The sequence below is a fragment of the Oryctolagus cuniculus genome, chromosome 8 (assembly GCF_051225735.1).
Source record: "Oryctolagus cuniculus isolate XC-2025 breed Fujian yellow rabbit chromosome 8, ASM5122573v1, whole genome shotgun sequence".
NCBI lineage: Eukaryota > Metazoa > Chordata > Mammalia > Lagomorpha > Leporidae > Oryctolagus > Oryctolagus cuniculus.
Genome location: NC_142874.1, coordinates 84907365 through 84926971, shown reverse-complemented (window position 1 = coordinate 84926971; position 19607 = coordinate 84907365). Strand labels below are relative to the sequence as shown.

Sequence of the window (19607 nt, the reverse complement as noted above, 5' to 3'; positions counted from 1 at the left end):
GGTTCACTCCCCAGTTGGCCACAACAGCCAGAGCTGCGCCCATCTGAAGCAGGGAGGAGCCAGGAGCTTCCTCCAGGTCTTCCCATATGGGTGCAGAGGCCCAAGGATTCAGGCCATCTAGTACTGCTTTCCCATGCCATAGCAGAGAGCTGGATCAGAAGTGGAGCTGCCAGGACTCGAACTGGCACCCACTACATCACAGATCTGGCCCCAGGAATTTATTTTTAAAATTCTGTGATGAAAATGGGAATAAGGGGCCAGCACCGTGGCACACTAGGTTAATCCTCTGCCTGCAGTGCTGGCATCCCATGTGGGTGCTGGTTCTAGTTCTGGTTGCTCCTCTTCCAGTCCAGCTCTCTGCTGTGGCCTGGGATAGCAGAAGATGGCCCAAGTGCCTGGGCCCCTGCACGCACATGGGAGACCAGGAAGAAGCACCTGTCTCCTGGCTTCGGTTCGGTGCAGCAGCTCCGGCCGTTGTGGCCATCTGGGGAGTGAACCAACAGAAGGAAGACCTTTCTCTCTGTCTCTCTGTCTCTCTCTTATGTCTGTAACTCTGTCAAATAAATAAATAAAATCTTAAAAAAAAAAAAAAAAGGGAATAAAAATAAAGCACTTTGTATCCTGAAGTGTGAGGGTAATAATCATGAGGAAGAGTACTTGTTTAACTTAGCTTTTTCATGAACAAAAATATCAGCAAAAGAATAAAGCAGTTTATTAAAATATACAGGGGCTGGGGCTGTGGTGTAGGAGGTAAAGCCAATGCCTGCCTTGCCAGCATCCAATATGGGTGCCAGTTTGAGTCCTGGCTGCTCCACTTCCAATCCAGCTCTCTGCTATGGCCTGGGAAAGCAATGGAAGATGGCCCAAGTCCTTGGGCCCTGCAGTCATGTGGGAGACCTGGAAGAAGCTCCAGGCTCCTGGCTTCAGACTGGCGCAGCTTTGGCAGTTGTGCCCATCTGGGGAGTGAACCAGCAAATAGAAGACCTCTCTCTCTCTCTCTCTCTCTCTCTCTCTCTCTGCCTCTATCTCTCTGTAACTCTGCCTTTCAAATAAGTACACAAAACGTGCACACACACACACACACACACACCAGATAATGACCAAATGGAGTTCATCCCAGGAATCAAGCCGGTTGCAACATGTGAAATACATTTAATGTAACTCACCAAACTAACAGTTTTAAGATGATACATCAATGATATAAAAAACACATCAGATAAAACATTCAGTCATGATAAAAAAAAAAAAGCTTCCCAATTAACTTGGAATAGAAGGAAATCCTAATCTAATAGGGAATGTCTACTACAAACGTGCAGGAAATATCATGCTTAATGTTAAGAGACAGGTTGTTTCTCTCCAAGATTAAGAAACATGTTCTCTTTCACCACTTCTATTCAACAATACACAGCACGTACTACATCAATGAGCCAAGAAAAAGAAATAAATAGCATACAGATTAGAAAGGAAGAAATAAAACTGTCTTTATTTGCAGAATGACATGTCTGTGTATGTAGAAAATCGCAACCCATGTTCAAGAAATGCCTGGAACTAATTGGTGAGTTTGTCAAGATCAAACACATAAGATCAACACAGAAGAGTTAACTGCATTTCTAAAGACCAGTAATGAACAACTAGGATATTTTTAAAACATTTTTTAAAATTAGACTATTTATGGGCCGGTGCCGCAGCTCACTAGGCTAATCCTCCACCTGCGGCGCCGGCACACCGGGTTCTAGTCCCGGTCGGGGCGCCGGATTCTGTCCCGGTTGCCCCTCTTCCAGTCCAGCTCTCTGCTGTGGCCCGGGAGTGCAGTGGAGGATGGCCCAAGTACTTGGGCCCTGCATCCCATGGGAGACCAGGAGAAGCACCTGGCTCCTGCCATCGGATCAGTGCGGTGCACTGGCCGCGGCGGCCATTGGAGGGTGAACCAACAACAAAAAGGAAGACCTTTCTCTCTCTCTCTCTCACTGTCCAACTCTGCCTGTCAAAAAAAAAAAAAAAAAGACTATTTATAACAGTACAAAAAAAGAAATACTTTAAATTATTTCAAATTTGGTCTTTAGATTCAATGCAATCACAATAAAAATATCAGCAGGTTTGTTGTAAATATCAGCCATCTGATTCTAAAATTTCTATGAAGGGGTGGATATTTGGCACAGTAGTTAAGACGTCACTTGGAACATCTGAATCCCATTTTAAAGCGCCTAGGTTTGTGTACCAGCTCCACCATTTCAACCTGCCTTTCTGCTAATGCAGACTCTGGGAGGCAGCAAGTGATAGCTCAAGTACTTGGGTACCTATCACATGGGAGATCAGGAATCCGTTCCAAGCTCCCTGGCTTCAGGGTGAGCCAACCCCAGCAGTTGTGGGCATTTGGGGAGTGATCCAGGGGATGAAAGAGCTCTCTTTGTCTCTCTGTAGCTCTCTCTACCACCCCCCTTCAAATAAAATGAAAATAATTTTTTTTAAAGATTTACTTATTTGAAAGCAGATCGGAAGTGGAGCAGCCAGGACTCAAACTAGCGCCCACATGGAACCCTGCCACTGAAGGCGGCACGCCCTTACCTGCTACCCCACAGTGCTGATCCCGAAAATAAATTTTAAAAAACTAAATTTCTATGAAAATATAAGAAATACTTAAAACAACAACAACCACAAACCCAAGTAGTTGGATCCCTGTTACCCATGTAGGACACCTGGATTAAGTTCCTAGCTCCCAGCTTTGGTTCATTACGGTTCCAGCCATTGGATAAATTTAGAAAAAGTGAACTAGTGAATAGTAGCATATTTTCTCTGTGTCTGCCTCTATACCTTTTAAATAAATAAATATTTTTAAAAGACATTTTAAAAAACTGAAAAAGAACAAGTTAAAGAGAAAACTAATTTTACCCAATTTGAAACTTCCTTTATATGTTACAATAACCAGGAAATGTGGTACTAGTGAAAGGACAGACACATAAGAGAACATAAAAGGCCATCAAAAATATGGTAAAACAATTCTTTTTAAGATGTATTTTATTAATTTGAAAGAGTTACAGAGAGAGGTAGAGACAGAAAGAGAGAGGTCTTCCATCTGCTGGTTCACTCCCCCAAATGGCCGCAATGGCCAAAACTGGACCAATCTGAAGCTAGAAGCCAGGAGGTTCTTCAGGGTCTCCCATATGGACACAGCGGCCCAAGGACTTGGGCCGCCATCTGCTGCTTTCCTAGGCACATTAGCTGAGGGCTGGATCGGGAAATGGAGCAGCTGGGACTCGAACCGGCGCCCCCATGGGATGCCATTGTTGCAGGCCAGGGCTTTAACCCACCACACCACAGCACTGGCCCCAAGAAAACAATTTTTTGACAAAGGTGCCAAGGTAATACAACTGAGGGAAGGTAAATCTTTTCAACAAATGGTGCTGACTGGTTAGTTATATGCTGCTCCACTCCCACTCAAAATCAGAGAGAGAAAGAAAAGGAACCACAGTAACTATCTCAGACAAAAATGAAGTCAGAATAAGTGACAGGTCTAAATGTAAAATTATAAAACTTCCAGGACAGAGGCCAGCTTTGTGGCATAGCAGGGCTAAGATGCTGCCTCCAATGCTGGAATCCCATATGGGTGCCAGTTTGAGACTCAGCTGCTCCACTTCCAATCCAGCTGCCTTGTAATGTGACCCGGAAAGCAGTGGAGCATGGCTCAAGTGTTTGGGCTCCTGCATCCAAGTAGGAGACCCAGAAGAAGCTCCAGGCTCCTGGCTTCGGCCTGGCCCAGCTCCGGCTGTTGCAGCCCTTTAGGGAGACAACCAACAGCAATGGAAGATTCTCTCTCTCTCTCTCCCTCTCTCTCTCTCTCTCTCTCTCTCTCCAGCTCTGCCTTTCAAATAAATAAGAAATAAATCTTTTTAAAAAATACAAAAAACAGTCAAGAACAATTGTTTGCAAATCATATATCCTACAAAGGACTTGAGTTCACAATATAGAAAAAACTCCTAAAATCCAACAATCAGAAAAGAGACAATGCAACTAAAAATGGATGAAATATCTAAAAGGATAATCACTAAAAATATATGAATGGCTGGAAAGAGCAAAGTTGCCCATCATTAGCTATTAGAGAAATGCTAATTAAAATCATAATGAGGTGTCTCTATTTGTCTCTTAGAATGAGTACGACAACAAAACATATGAAAATATCAAATGATGGCAAACATGGTACAACAGGAACTCTCATTTATTGGCGAAGAAATGCAAATAGAAAAGCTACCTTATAAACCTGGTTGGCAATCTTATAAAATGAAGTATACATTTATCATGTGACCCAACATTCTCACTCTTAGGTGTTTATCTGAGCTGAAAACAATACAAAAATTGGTTCATCAATGTTTATGGCAACTTTGTTCATAACCACCAAGATGTCTGACAACAGAGGAATGGCCCAACAATCCTGCTACATGCTTAGAACACTACTGAGCAGTAAAAATGAAGAAACTACTACTGATGCATGGATGAAGATAGCCAACCGAAAGAAGCAACATTCAAATGCTACATATTGTATAGCTCCATTTATATGACATTCTGATTATCACAGATATTAAACAGAACAATGGTTGCCAAGGGCTGGTGAAGAGGAGAGGCACCAACTATAAGAGGACCACAAGACACTTTATATGATAATGGAATTGGATCTAATATTGTGGTGGTGGATGTATGGTCACATGCATTTGGGAAACCTATAGAGCTGTAGTCTATAGAAAATGACTGCAAATTTTCCTAAAAACAAGATGTTGAGAAAACCCAGAATGGAACACAGACAGACAACTCAGCCTAGTTCACAAATATAAGATAACCTAACAGAAGGATACAAATGCAAATGGAAAAACACATGAACAATTACAGGTAAGTTTATCTACATGGGTTAGACCTACGAGTACTTCCTGGCTCTGGCCACAAGAGCCTAGAGGCAGTGACGCATCAGTGGCAATGATCATTGTAGTGCTCAGTTCTTAATTCCTGAATACCATGCCCAATCCAAAGGAATCTGGGATTGGTGACAAAGGGTCAATTCGAATGCTGGAATAGGACAAGTATAAGACAAAGTACCTCAGCCAGTGCCACAGCTCAATAGGCTAATCCTCCACCTGTGGCACTGGCACCCCAGGTTCTAGTCCCGGTTGGGGCTCCGGTCCTGTCCCGGTTGCTCCTCTTCCAGCCCAGATCTCTGCTGTGGCCCGGGAAGGCAGTGGAGGATGGCCCAAGTCCTTGGGCCCTGCACCCGCATGGGAGACCAGGAGAAGCACCTGGCTTCTGGCTTCGGATCAGCGCTGTGCGCCGGCCGCAGTGGCCATTGTGGGGTGAACAAATGGAAAAAAGGAAGACCTTTCTCCCTGTCTCTCTCTCTCTCTCACTGTCCACTCTGCCTGGCAAAAAAAAAAAAAAAAAGACAAAGTACTCTGTAATCTAACTGTAGCAGGATTCCTGTACTGAGACAAGACACCAAGGCCTCTTAACAGGAAGCAATCTTTTATTATGCTGGCATAAGGTCCAGGTAGAATTTCTTATCCAAAATCCTGAGCCCCAAAGAACGGTTTTCCCTTATGATTTTAGCTTGCTTGTCTCCCTTATATGGTCACCTGCATACATTTGATTGGATATTCTAATGTTACATGGAAGCCACAGGATTGATACAATAAGGCACAACTGTGAATCAATGTTCTGTACTAACAAGCAGACCCTAAAATGGTTACACATAAGCTGATAAGGACTACAGCTGAAGCACTCCTAGACAAGCAGATAACAACCACATTTCATTCCCAGGACAGCTGCCTCCCTTTTTCTTCTTCTAACCTTAGGAAGACCTCTACAACAACTTTAATCACATCAGTTAGAAACACGTTTAATTAAAAGACTGAGGACTCTGCCACATCAGAAAGTAAGGGGTGGGGCCAGCGCTATGGTGTAGCAGGTAAAGCTTCTGCCTGCAGTGCTGGCATCCCATATGGACACTGGATCAAGTCCCGGCTGCTCCACTTCCGAGCCAGCTCTCTGCTATGGCCTGGGAAAGCAGTAGAAGATGGTCCAAGTCCTTGGGCCCCTGCACCCATGTGGGAGACCTGGAAGAAGTTCCTGGCTCCTGGCTTCAGATGGCACAGCTCCAGCCATTGCAGCCATCTGGGGAGTGAACCAGCAGATGTATCTCTCAGATCTCTCTCTGCCTCTGCCTCTCTGGAACTATGCCTTTCAAATAAATAAATAAATCTTTAAAAAAAGGGGGGAGTGGGGACCCAATTTAAAAAAAAAAAAAAAAGGATGAGGATGAAGGGACACAGCAGCCAATATGAAAATGCCCAATGGCAAAGTTGAAATAATATAGGGAACAAAAATAAGTAACAATAGTATTGGAGTATAACCCAAAGAATAAGATAAAAATTTGCTGTGAGTTCATAATATAAGAAAATGATAAAAGTTTAAAACAGGATTAACAGAGGCCAGCACTGTGATACAGCAGGTTAAGCTGCTATTTGTGACACCAGCATCTGCCTGTTAGGGTGTAGATTCATCGTCCCAGTTGCTGGGCTTCCAATACAGCTTCTTACTAACGGGCACTGGGAAGGCAAGTCAGATGGCCCAAGTACTTGGGTCCCTGTCATCCATGTAGGAAAGGAGGATGGAATGCCTGGCTCCTGCTTTGGCCTGACCCAAGCCTAGCTATTGTGGCCATTTCAGAAGTGAACCCATAGATGGAAGATGGCTCTTTCTGTGTCTCTCCCTCTCTCTTTGATGTTCTGTCTTGCAAAAATAAATAAATAAATAAATCTCAAAATAAAATGGGAGTGGGGCCCGCACTGTAGCACAATGGGTTAAGCTGCCACTTGCAATGTTAGGCATACCATATGCCATCAATCAGTTCCTATCCTAGCCACACCACTTCTGACCCAGCTTCCTGCTAATGTGCTCAGGAAAGCAGTGGAGCATGGTCCACGTCTTTCAGCCCCTGCATCTGCATGAGACCCAGAGGAAGTTTCAGGCTTCTGGCTTCAGCATGGCCCAGCCACAGCTCTTTTTTTTTTTTTTTTTTTAATTTATTTATTTATTTGAAAGTCAGAGTTACACAGAGAGAGGAGAGACAGAGAGAGACAGAGAGAGAGAGAGAGAGAGAGAGAGAAATGTCTTCCATCCGATGGTTTACTCCTCAGTTGGTTGCAATGGCCGGAACTGGGCTGATCCGAAGCCAGGAGCCAGAGGCTTCCTCCAGGTCTCCCACACGGGTGCAGGGGCCCAAGGACTTGGGCCATCTTCCACTGCTTTCCCAGGCCATAGCAGAGAGCTGGATCAGAAGTGGAGCAGCCGGGCCTCGAACTGGCGCGCATGTGGAATGCTGGCACTTCAGGCCAGGGCGTTAACCCACTATGCCAAGCAACAGCCCCAGCCACAGCTCTTGTGGCCTTTTCAGGAGTAAACCAGTGGATGGAAGATTTCTTTCTCTCTGTAACTTTGTCTTTCAAATAAATAAAATGTTTTTAAAAATAAAATGGGAGATGAAATCCACACTTTTTGCAGCAAAGTAATCTTTTAATTCCATTTTTCCACTAATTTTTTGAGGTCCCTTGTACTTTCCACCCCTACCAGGGTCCACTAGGTCCCTTGTACTTTTAAGGACTTTGTGATCACACTGAGCTTTACTGGATAAGCAAGGACACACTGCCAGTTTTCAAGTCCTCCAATTAACCATTTACAACTTTAATTCTCTTTTGCTATGTAGCCTAACCTATTCATAGGATCCTGAGATTAGAACGTGGACCTGTATTTTAAAAAGCCCTGTTAAAGAATTTGAGTTTTGGGGGCCAGAGTCATGGCGTAGCAAGTTAAGCAGCCACCTGTATCACTGGCATCCCATGTGGGTGACGAAGGGGTGAGTCCCAGCTACTCCACTTCCGATCTAGCTCCCTGGTAATGCGCCTGGGAAAGCAGTGGAGGATGGCCCAAGAGCTTGGGTTCCTGCATCCATGTGGGAGACTTGGAGGAGCCCCCTAGTTCCTGGCTTCAGCCTGGTCCAGCCCTTGCCATTGTGGCCATTTGGGGAGTGAAGCAGAAGGTCAGCGGATGGAAGATTTACGCTCCCCCCACCCCGCCCATCTCGCTCTCCTCTCTCTCTATCTCTGCCTTTCAGATAAACAAATAAATCTTTAAAAAATATATTCTGAGTTTTTCCTGATGGCAAGAAAACTGTTAGAAGGCTTTTAAACAAGGAAGTAACATTATCACATTTACCTTTTAGGGAAAGCACTCTGGCTATGTTTGGTGTAGTCATTTGTCTAAAAAATTATGTCATCCCAACAATTCAGTAAGTCATTTCCCACAATTTTTCTACTGATGCTTTACAAGCTGTTTTGCAATAATTTCAGATTTATGAACATGTTACAAAACTAACACAGAAAGGGCAACACCCTAAACTCAGCTTCCTCTCATGTTAACAACTTACAAATGCAAGGTATATTTATCAAAATAAAAAAAGTAATACTGATGAAATACAGCTTGCTAAACTACACAGTTTATTCATCAATTTTCCAATGATGTCTTTTTTCTGTTCCAGAACCAAATTCATGACATCATGGTGCATTTAGCTGTCATATCTCCTTCCAAGGACTCCATTAGCAGAAAGCTGGAACTGGGAGTGGAGGTGGGACTCAAATCCAGGCCTTCTGACACTGGATGTGGATATCCTAAGTAACATCTTTTTTTTTTTTTTTTTTTTAAGATTTATTTATTTATTTGAAAGTCAGAGTTACGCAGAGAGAGAAGGAGAGGCAGAGAGAGAGTCTTACATCCGTTGGTTCACTTCCCAGTTGGCCACAAAGGCAAGAGCTATGACAATCCAAAGCCAGGAGCCAGGAGCAGGTGCAGGGGCCCAAGGACTTGGGCCATCCTTTACTGCTTTCTCAGGCCATAGCAGACAGTTGGATCAGAAGTGGAGCAGCCGGGACTTGAACCAGCGCCCACTGGGATGCCGGCACTGCAGGCAGCAGCTTTACCCGCAATGCCACAGCGCCGGCCCCTATCCTAAGTAATACCTTAATTGCTGTATCAAATGATAATTCCTGGATTTGTTTTTTAATGATCTTGACAATTTGATATGTACTTTAGACAGTCCCTCACTTTGGCTTTGCTTTGCATTCTCATAATTAAGACTTGAGTAGGTAGGGGCTGGCGCTGTGGTGCAGCGGGTTAACGCCCTCACCTGAAGCGCTGGCATCCCATATGGATGCCGGTTCCAATCCCAGCTGCTCCTCTTCCAATCCAGCTCTCTGCTATGGCCTGGGATAGCAGTAGAGGATGACCCAAGCCCTTGGGTCAGCGCAGCTCCAGCCATTGCAGCCATCTGGGGAGTGAACCATCCTCCCCAGACCTCTCTCTCTCTCTGCCTCTCCTCTCTCTGTGTAACTCTGGCTTTCAAATAAATAAATAAATCTTTAAAAAAAAATACTTGAACAGGAATTTTTAGGAAGAATACCATAACGGTCAGATGCATTCTTTCTTTAAAAAAAAAAAAAACAGATATTTATTTTGAAAGCTAGAGTTACAGAGAGAAAGTGAGAGACAAAGAGATAGATCTTCCATCCACTGATTCACTCCCCAGAGGGCCACAATGGCCAGAGCTGGGCCAATCCTAAACCAGGAGCTTCATCTGGGTCTCCCACATGTGTACAGGGGCCCAAACCCTTGTGCTATATTCTACTGCTTTTCCCAGACCATTAGCAGGGAGCTGGATTGGAAGCAGAGCAGCTAGAAGAACCAGCATCCATATGGGACACCACTGTCACAGGGAGGTGGCCTTACCAACTATGCCAGCCCCATTCAGGTACTTACTGCAACATATCAGGGATTACATAATACTGACATTTTAAATTCTTGGATGTGTTAACCTTGGGCATTTGGTTAAGGGATTCTCTCAATCAGCTCTGGCTGTTATGACAAAATACTATACCTTGGGGGAGTAAATAACAAATAATTATTTTCACACCATTGTGAAGGTTGGAAGGCCACTAATTCCATCATGATAGTTCTCCCACACTCCAAGACATAATGGAAGCCTAACTGCCTCCCAGTCACTCCACCTGTGAATGCCATCAAGTTAGGTGTGAAAGCTTCATTATAAGAATTCTGAGGGTACACAAACATTCATTTTACCAGGTTCTGGGATCCTAGCCTTTGCAGCCATCTGGGAAGTAAACCAGCAGATGGCAGATCTCTATCTCTCCCAAACTCCACTTTTTAAATTAAAAAAAAAAATTTTTTTTTTAAGTAGCCATCACTATAAAAAGGTTACATCACTGTCTACATATACCCTTACCACACTACATTTTTTCTACCTTGTTTTTCACCTCTGAATCTTCAAATAGGCTCTTCCCTCTACCTGGAACTTTCCAAAATTCCCTCCTCCCTGCTCACTTGATTTTTTTTCACTTTGGCATTTTATACTTTTTACTCGGTAATAATTCCAATATAAGAACTGCATCCACAGCAAAACGTAATTCAAAATCTACAGCATTTCATTTTAAGTTATTCTGATACTGCTGCTTTTTTTGTTAATCTTACCAAGTGTATTAGTCTCCTACCGCTACTGTAATAAATTATAATAAACAAACTGGCTTAATACAACAAAATGCATTCTTTTATAATTCTGGATGCCAAAAGTCCAAAATCAGCTTCACTGGGCTAAAGTTGAGGTGTCACGGGACAAGGATCGTTGTTTGGAGACACTGAGAAAAGAATCCTGTTTTGGTTTTTCATTTTTCTAGGGGCCGCCTGCATTCCTTGGCTAGTGGTCCCTTCATCTACCCTTTTTTTTTTTTTTTTGGACAGGCAGAGTTAGACAGTAAGAGAGAGAGAGAGAGAGAGAGAGAGAGAGAGAAAGGTCTTCCTTCCATTGGTTTACCCCTCAAATGACCGCCACGGGCGCTGCGCCTATCCAAAGCCAGGAGCCAGGTGCTTCCTCCCGGTCTCCCATGCGGGTGCAGGGCCCAGGCACCTGGGCCATCCTCCACTGCCTTCCCGGGCCAGAGCAGAGAGCTGGACTGGAAGAGGAGCGAGGAGCAACCGGGACAGAATCCGGCACCCCGACCGGGACCAGAACCCAGGGTACTGGGACCAGAACCCGGGGTGCCGGCACCGCAGGCGGAGGATTAGTCAAGTGAGTCGCGGCGCCAGCCCCTTCATCTACCTTTAAAACATAGCACTCCAACCTTGCTCTGTCATCACATTACCTTCTTTGCTGGCTCTGACTCCTCTTCTCTATCTGTACTAAGAACAACTATATTACTTAGTAGGACACCCAGATCCAGGACAATCTCCCTATCCCAAGACCCCTAATCAAAACTGCAAAGGTTTTCAGGGATCAGAACACGGACCTATGTCGGTGGCCCCACACTCAGTCTATCATATCAGGTGTAAAAAGGGCAAATTTTCATACTACTATATCAAGATTCCTGCTTCACAAAAAGCAATTTAAAATTTCCACTACTCTAAGGTGCACCTCTATTTCAGAGGTAAAAAATGTGGGAAAAGGTATCTTAGAATCAATGAAATAGTTATTATACTCAAATAGTCTTACAAAGTACCTTACAAAAGAATCAATCAAGTGCCTGCACTGTGGCACAGTGAGTTAACACCTTGGCCTGAAGCGCCAGCATCCCATATGGGCGCCTGTTCAAGTCCCAGCTGTTCCACTTCCGATCCAGCTCTCTGCTATGGCCTGGGAAAGCAGTGGAAGATGGCCCAAGTCCTTGGGCCTCTGCACTTGCATGGGAGTGAGCCACAGAGCCAGCCTGAAAGAATTTTTATATTTTTACCAAGTTTGTAACACTGTCCTTCAGAAAAATAAAATGAATCTTTAAAAAATAAAAGGAAAAGGATTGTTCTAACACATTACCTACTTGTTGGTACCAATCTAAACAGAAATAAACAAGATATTTCAACAAATAGTTTATATGCCTTTTAGTAGAACTGCTTAGCTGGTCAGCCTCTGATTTTCTATAAGTATCTATGCTCTCTTCACCCAAGACCAAATAATCACAAGATCTATCCCAAGAGTATACCCACCTCAGTGACATAATCTCTTTTTAAAGACTAGCTTCTAACCAAAGGAAAACTGATTCTCTCCCTACTTTAAGCAAACCTGACATGAAAATGAAAATTTACAAAATAAGTATTTCATGGAACATTTAGTCACTGTACAAAAAGAAAATTATAGGATCTCTTTAACATAAATCAGTTTCTTTAGGGTACATGAAAATTCACTTCAAAAATTTTCAAAACCTTCTGACTTCTTTATTCCATGTTTATATCCCTCTAATTCATGATATGTGCAGGCAAAGTAGTTTTTAAATACTCCATTCCACACAACCTTCAGTGGTTTTTCTTTGGTTCAAATGAAATCCAAACTTCTTAGGATAATGTTTAAGAATCTCTTTCAACAACTGCAATTACCTCTAATAACTATGCTTTCATTACTGTCTCTCATGTACCCTTGAAAGTACATTTCTTAAATTCCTTGCCTTTGATTCATACATTCTTTTCTGACCATACAAAGTCTGCCCATCACTTTAGATACAACTAAACTTCCTCCTGGCTTCATCCCATAAGTTTTCCCTATTACAACTTAGAACCTGACCACTAGCTAATAAGCAAGGCATTATTTTACTACTCCATCCCACTTTTTCACAGCTCCTATGACAGGTGGCTTTCAGCCTACAACTTCAGAAATTTTGAAACCAATGAAACCCACCTACTCAAAAGGCAGCTAGCCAAGGTAGACAGTCTATTAGCAGAAACCATCCAAGAGTGGATTTGTTGTGTGAGTGCTGGGGGGTAGGAGGGAGCGATGCTGGAAAGTGGGGGAAAAATAGAAAAGACTAAAATACTAATTGGATCTTAAATACAAGAAGGGGTAGGAGGAAGCTGGCCACAGATTCTGTCAGTGACCAGTTTCAAAAAGCAATACTAACTATGAAGCCAAGTTCACTTAATCAACTGAGTGCCTCTTGCATGCTGTTACTGGGAACAAGGTCAAGAAAATTGACATGGTCTCTGCCATTCTCCTGAAGGAAATGAAATAAAGAGAAGTCTCACTGCTAAGCACCTACTAGGACCAGGTACTTTTATTATTTATTTTATTTAACTTATACAAGTTTCATGTATTTCATATATACAGATTAAGGAACACAGTGATACTTCCCACCCTACCCTCCCTCCTACCCATACTCCAACCATTCTTCCTCTTCCCTCTCCCATTCCCACTCTTAATTTTTACGAAGATCTACTTTCAGTTTACTTAATCATCGTAAAGTTAACCCTACACTAAGGAAAAGACTTCAACAAACAGTATGAAGAGAAAAAAAAACGGGGGCCAGCACTGTGGTGTAGCAGTTAAAATCACCGCCTGCAGTGCTGGCATCCCATAAGGGCGCTGGTTCAAGTCCCGGCTGCCCCACTTCAGATCCAGCTCTCTGCTATGGCCTGGGAAAGCAGCAGAAGACAGCTAAAGTCCTTGGGCCCCTGCACCCGTTTGGGAGACCGGGAAGAAGATCCTGGCTCCTGGCTTCGGATCTGCATAGCTCCAGCCGTTGCGGCGATCTGGGGACTGAACCATCAGGTGGAAGACCTCTCTCTCTCTCTGCCTCTGCCTCTCTGTAACTCTGCCTTTCAAATAAATAAATAAATCTTTAAAAAACAAACAAAAGCAGCAACAATAAAACACTGTTCCTCAACAAAAGAGACAAGGGCTGTAAACAATCACTGAATCTCAAAATATATTACATTTTAGATACTCTATTAGTTACCTTGGATCAGGGAAAACATATGGTTATCTGTCTTTTGGGGACTGGTTTATTTCACTATGTATAGTGAAATGTATATATGTATATATGTATTTATTTCACTATGTATAACCACAACCAGTTTTTTTGTTTGTTTCTGATTTCTCTATCACAATTTCCTTTGGAAAAACAAATCTACTTTAAAATATGTGTTAACCATTTCCAAAGGAAAAAACTTTTCTTTCACTCTGCACAGCACTCTGTGATCAGGAGAGGCGGTTAAGAGGAAGGCTCCACATCAAGCAGTGCAGCAGTGGACACCAGTCCTCAGATTCAACCCTGACAGGGCCTGAAGTCAGGGCCTAACGGGTAAAGGTTCCTCCCCCAAGACTGCCTCCTACGGCAGCTGCCAATCACAAACAGTAGGCTGTCATCCCTACTTCTAACCAGTTGGCTACAACCTGGGGTTCCTTCCACCCCTCCTTGAATTTTACTACTTTGCTAAGATATTACAAAAGCTAAGGAGAAGCAGCCTTATGAAAGGTGCACGGAGCAAGGTATGGGTGGGGGACACCAGCCCCCTTCTCAGCAGGTCCACCTGGTCAGCAACCCAGACACTCATCAAATCTTATTGTTTAGGCCGGCCCTGCAGCTCAATAGGCTAATCCTCCGCCTGCGGCGCCGGCACCCTGAGTTCTAGTCCCAGTCCGGGCGCCGGATTCTGTCCCGGTTGCTCCTCTTCCAGTCCAGCTCTCTGCTGTGGCCCGGGAGGGCAGTGGAGGATGGCCCAAGTGCTTGGGCCCTGCACCCACATGGGAGACCAAGAGAAGCACCTGGCTCCTGGCTTCGGATCAGCACAGTGCGCCAGCTGCAGCGCACTGGCCGCAGCAGCCATTGGGGAGTGAACCAACAGAAAAGGAAGACCTCTCTCTCTGTCTCTCTCTCTCACTGTCCACTCTGCCTGTCAAAAAAAAAAAAAAAAAATCTTATTGTTTAAAGAATTCTTACAGGGGCCTGCATCCCATATCTAAGCTGTTCCATTCCCGATCTAGCTCCCTGCTGATGTACCTGAGAAAGCACTGTGAAATGGCCCAAATGTTTGGGCCCCTGCCACCTACATGGGAGACCCCAACGGAGTTCCAGGCTCCTGGCTTCAGGCTGGCTCAGTTCTGGCCATTCCAGCTATTTGTGGAGTGAACCACTGAGTGGAAGATCAACTCTGCCTTTCAAACAAACAAATCTTTAAAGAGAGACAAAGAGACAGAGAGAGAGAGAAAGTTCTTATAGAGCTCAGTCTCTAGTCCTCTACCCTTCCTGGAGGTCAGCAGATGAACACTCTTAAGTTCCAACCCTCAGACTAACGCTGTGGCATAGAAGGTTAAGCCACAGCCTTCAAGCCCCAGGTTTGAGTCCTGGCTGTTCCATTTCCTATCCAGCTCCCTATTAATGCGCCTAGGAAAGCAGTGGAAGATAGCCCAAGTCTTTGGGCCCCTGCACACACGTGAGAGACACAGAAGAAACTCCTGGCTTCAGCCAGGTTAAGCCTTGGTCACTGTGGCCATTTGGAGAGTGAACCGATGGATGTAAGTTCTCTGTCTCTTCTCTCTCTATAGCTCTGCCTTTCAAATAAGTAAATAAACCTTAAAAAAAAAAAAAAAAAAAAAAAAAAAAAAGGAAGGAAGGAAAGAAGGAAGAAAGAAAAGTAAAAAAAAAAAAAAAAAAAAAAAAAAAAAAGAGTTCCAAAGCTCTAATCAACTCTTTTCTTGTGAACAACCTTATCCTGAGGCTATCTGAGGTGCCACTCTAAGTATCTTATTAACTTAAACTCAGGAGTGACCAAGGTGCTTATTATGAATAAGAAAAGACATTCCTATCACTGGGAAACTCCCTGGGTTTTAGGAGCTCTGTGACAGGGACTGGAAATGAAGACCCAATGTACTTCATATCTAACCACTCCATTGAGGTTAATCATCTCATTCTGTCTCCTGTGATGTTTTATTTGCATACTTTTGACTTACTTCTTTTTCAACATGTCTGGTATTCCACAGAAACATACTAAAACACAAACTAGTTTATGTAGAGTTAAAGAATAAATCGGGGGGCCAGTACTGTGGCATAGCGGGTCAAGCTGCCGCCTGCAGAGCCTGCATCCCATATGGGCATCGGTTCGAGTCCCGGCTGCTGCACTTCCGATCCAGCTCTCTGGTATGGCCTGGGAAAGCAATGGCTCCAGCCATTGTGGCCAACTGGGGAGTGAACCAGCGGATGTAAAACCTCTCTCTCTCTCTGTGCCTCTCCTTCTCTGTGTAACTCTGACTTTCAAATAAATTAAAAAAAAAAAAAAAAAAAGAATAAATTGAGGCCAAAGCTGTGGCTTAGCGGGTAAGGACACCGCCTGTGGTGCCAGCATCCCATATGGATTCTGGTTGGAGTCCCATCTGCTCCACTTCTGATCCAGCTCTCTGCTATGGCCTAGGAAAGCAGTAGAAGATGGAACAAGTACGTAGCCCCTGCACCCCCGTGGGAGACCCAGAAGCGGCTCCTGGCTTCGGGTTGGCACAGGTCCTGCTGTTGTGGCCATTTGGGGAGTGAACCAGCAAATGGAAGACCTCTTTTCTCTCCCTCTCTCTGCCTCTGCCTCTCTGTAACTCTGCCTTTCAAATAAATAAATAAATCTTAAAAAAAAATCAAAATCCAAATGAATGCTTAATCTTTATCTATAATGGATTTTTTGCCTAAGATTAACAAAATAAAAGCAGATTTGATCTGTTTTCTCTACTTATACTAATCCTTTCCACAGAAACAGAACAGAACCCCCTGACCCCAGCTCTTTATTCCAAATTCCACAGCATGACATGTAAAGGCCTCTGTGCAGCCTGGCCACTGGTAACTATTCTTTCAGCTTCAACACCTTGGCTTCCCCCCAACCCAGCATCCTTTACTCCTCTGGAGAGCTTTCAATTTCTAACATTTCTCCACTTTCACACTTCCACACTCTGCTGTTCATGCCTTAACCTCTGCCCAGAGACAGGACCTCCCTCCCACCCTTACCTCAAGGCCAGAAAGAAACGATTTGAATATCAACAAATACAGGTCAGGTAAGGACAGATGCAGGGGGAGTTTGTCTTACCTGCTACCCCAACCTTGAGTGCCCAACTGGGAATCACACAGAAATGTTGAAATGGTTATTGCAACACTAAAGGAAAGTAATGATTATACACAGAAGACAAGCGTTCATCTATGTTTACCATCAAAGCATTGATTTTTTCTTTACATCCTGACTACATTTGATTGAATAATATCCAGCATTGAGTGTCAATGAAATTTGTAAGGCTAAGATAAGTGTTTGCCACTTTAAAAAATGTTCACTAAGATGATAAAGCATACTCAGAAAATCAAGGAAAGACAATCTTGAATCACTGAAAAATGTTGTTTTACGACAGTCTGAGAGACTTGTGGCCCATTCCTAAATTATCTAAGTTCCATTACACACAAAGCTGTTTTAAAAACAAAACATAAGCCATTATATTAAGGTTACAAGAACAAAAACGGCTCACAGATATTTGTACAAATGTTCAGGATAGATGTATAACACCAACACTGTTCTTTCAAAACATGTCAGAGTGAACAACACTAGAATATAAAGCATATGATACTGACAAGCATGGCTGACCAAAGAGCATTAAGGCTAAACTGTCACTTCTGATTATGAAAAATTCAGCTTCTGATTCGCAGAATAAACAACAAACTTCATGCCTGAAAAGCATCAACTGTAAAATAGTCATCAGCAAATCAGATAACATAAACCAACCACTTAAAGAACTAGTTTCTCTTACCAATGCAGAATAGACTACTTCTCTAATTCAGACAAGAACTCTCCAATGTTCTCCTGTGACATCGTCGTCTACACAGACAGGCCCCCTCCCCCGACCCGTCTGGGCATATTCGGAATCCCAACATGAGGGAACGGATTTCCTAGAGGTCATTTCCAGCTGAAACTCTGCATATACCGAGGGCCCACGACCTTAGTGTGTAAGCAGCTTTCAAAGCTACTGCCGGTAGGAGGCCTCGCCTTAACGCAAGGCCAATCTCCGCACATCCTCCTATTTTTTGAAAGCAGAGTTGAGAAAAACAGCCAGATCTAAAGGTATTCGTTGAAATCCCTTTGACATCTGCTCCCTTTCCAACACTACAAGCAAACTCGAAAACCTCTGAGCAGCAGGCGCAGCAGCAAGCGCAGACCAGGAGGAGGAACTGGGTCAGGGTTACAGTTACACTTAGGGAGCGTGCTCACCCCCTTTTGTCTACAAACTTGAACGCAAACAGAACTTCCCTTCAAGGCCGCGAGCTCGCAGGGCCTCGGATCTCAGAGCCACATTCCCGCGACAGCAAGGACACAACCCACCTCGTTCCATGGCTGCACCAGCCTTCTCCACACCGTGCTCTGCGCGGCCTCGGCTCCTCGCCGCTACCTCAGCGAAAGGGTGGCTCGCTCAGGGCAACTCGCCACCCCTAGTCTGGACACCCCGAGAGGACACCCCAGGAGCGTAGGCTCCCGCTTTCCCTAAGGCCCCCAGTTGCCCCCTGCGCTTTCGGGCCTGGGGTCGCCTTACACAAACAGCCCTGGCCCAGGCTTTCCCAGGCCGCCCCAAGCCGGGGCGCCTCTGCCCCTGCGCCACCCATCACGCATTCCCTGCCCCCACCCCCGACCAACCCGGACCCCGCGGCCTCCGCCCCGCGGCCTCCGGGACACCGACGCCTCTCCCGGACCGCCCCGCCCCGGCGCGGACGCGCAGGCCGCCCGGCAGGCACTAGGCCCCGCGCTTCGCCCGCCTCACCGTTTTGCTGGTGCGGCGCCAGGCTCGGGTCCGTGGGCGCCACGGCTCCTGAGGTGGCAGCTCCGCCGAACATGGGCGGGATCCGGGCGCTGGCAACCGGGTGAGGGGACCCGGCGGGGGCCGACATGACGGCGCTGCTGGCGGCGGCGGCTCCGCTCAGGGAGATGGGCGGAGGGAAGGGAAGGCGGGGCCGCAGAGATGAGAGGAAGAGGAAGGAACGCGCTCAGCGTCACCGAGGGAGTCACCCGGGACGGCGGCGGGAGTGCCCACGATCCAGCGCGGAGCTCAGCACCGCTGCTCCGCCCCCGCGCTACGAGGACCCAGAACAGTCCCGCGCCGCCTCTCGCCCTGCGTCCAGCGCCCCGTGCCCCTCCACGCGGACTCCACCTAAGGTCGCTCGCGGCACGCACTGGCCTCGCGCCGCCGCAGCGCCCCCTGCAGGCGGGTGCCGGGCGAGCCCAGGCCGGAGGCGGATCCACAGAACCGCGTCCAGCGGCCCGCCCCGTCCCCTCCCCGCCAGTTCCCCGGTGCAGGCAAGGCTGCCTTCGTTTTGACAGGCAAGGCCTGGGCCTCAGGAGGTGCGGGGGCCCTGTAACCTTTTCCCACCTGAGACCCAGGCTGTGTGGTCGCGGCGGGCCTGGGCCTGGGCCTACCAGTGCGGGAAGTAGAGCAGCTGGAACTTGAACTGGCGCCCGTATGGGAAGCCGGCACTGCAGGCAGCGTAGCGGTTTTACCCGCAGCGCTGGCACCTAGTCTCTAGTTTTTAAATAACACTTCAGGGGCCAGTGTTGTAACGTAGAGGTTTGAGCCATCATCCATCATGGTGGCATCCCATAAGGGCTCCGGTTCAAGTCCTGGCTACTCTACTTCTGGTCCAGCTCCCTGCTGATGCACCTGTGAAAGCTGTAGAAAATGGCCCAAGTATTTGGGCTCCTGCCACACATGTGGGAGACCCAGATGAAGTTTCTGGTTCCAG

General features: G+C 45.6%; 1 protein-coding gene across 9 annotated transcripts in view; it reads right to left on the bottom strand.

The window, feature by feature from the left end:
* Nucleotides 1–19058, bottom strand: part of SEC24B (SEC24 homolog B, COPII component) — a 98767-nt gene extending 79709 nt beyond the window's left edge. For 4 of the 9 annotated variants that reach the window (XR_011378310.2, XR_016212328.1, XM_051820097.3 and 1 more), the window contains exon 1: nt 18632–19016. Coding sequence is in view for 6 of the 9 variants with exons in the window: in XM_051820097.3 (XP_051676057.3) it covers nt 18632–18758 (127 nt within the window). In the remaining 3 variants the exon portion in view is untranslated. Of the gene's footprint in view, nt 1–18198; nt 18561–18631 lie in introns of those variants that run through there. The other 5 variants (XR_016212329.1, XM_051820099.3, XM_051820101.3 and 2 more) reach the window with 5 other exon arrangements.
* Nucleotides 19059–19607: the final 549 nt, after the last annotated feature.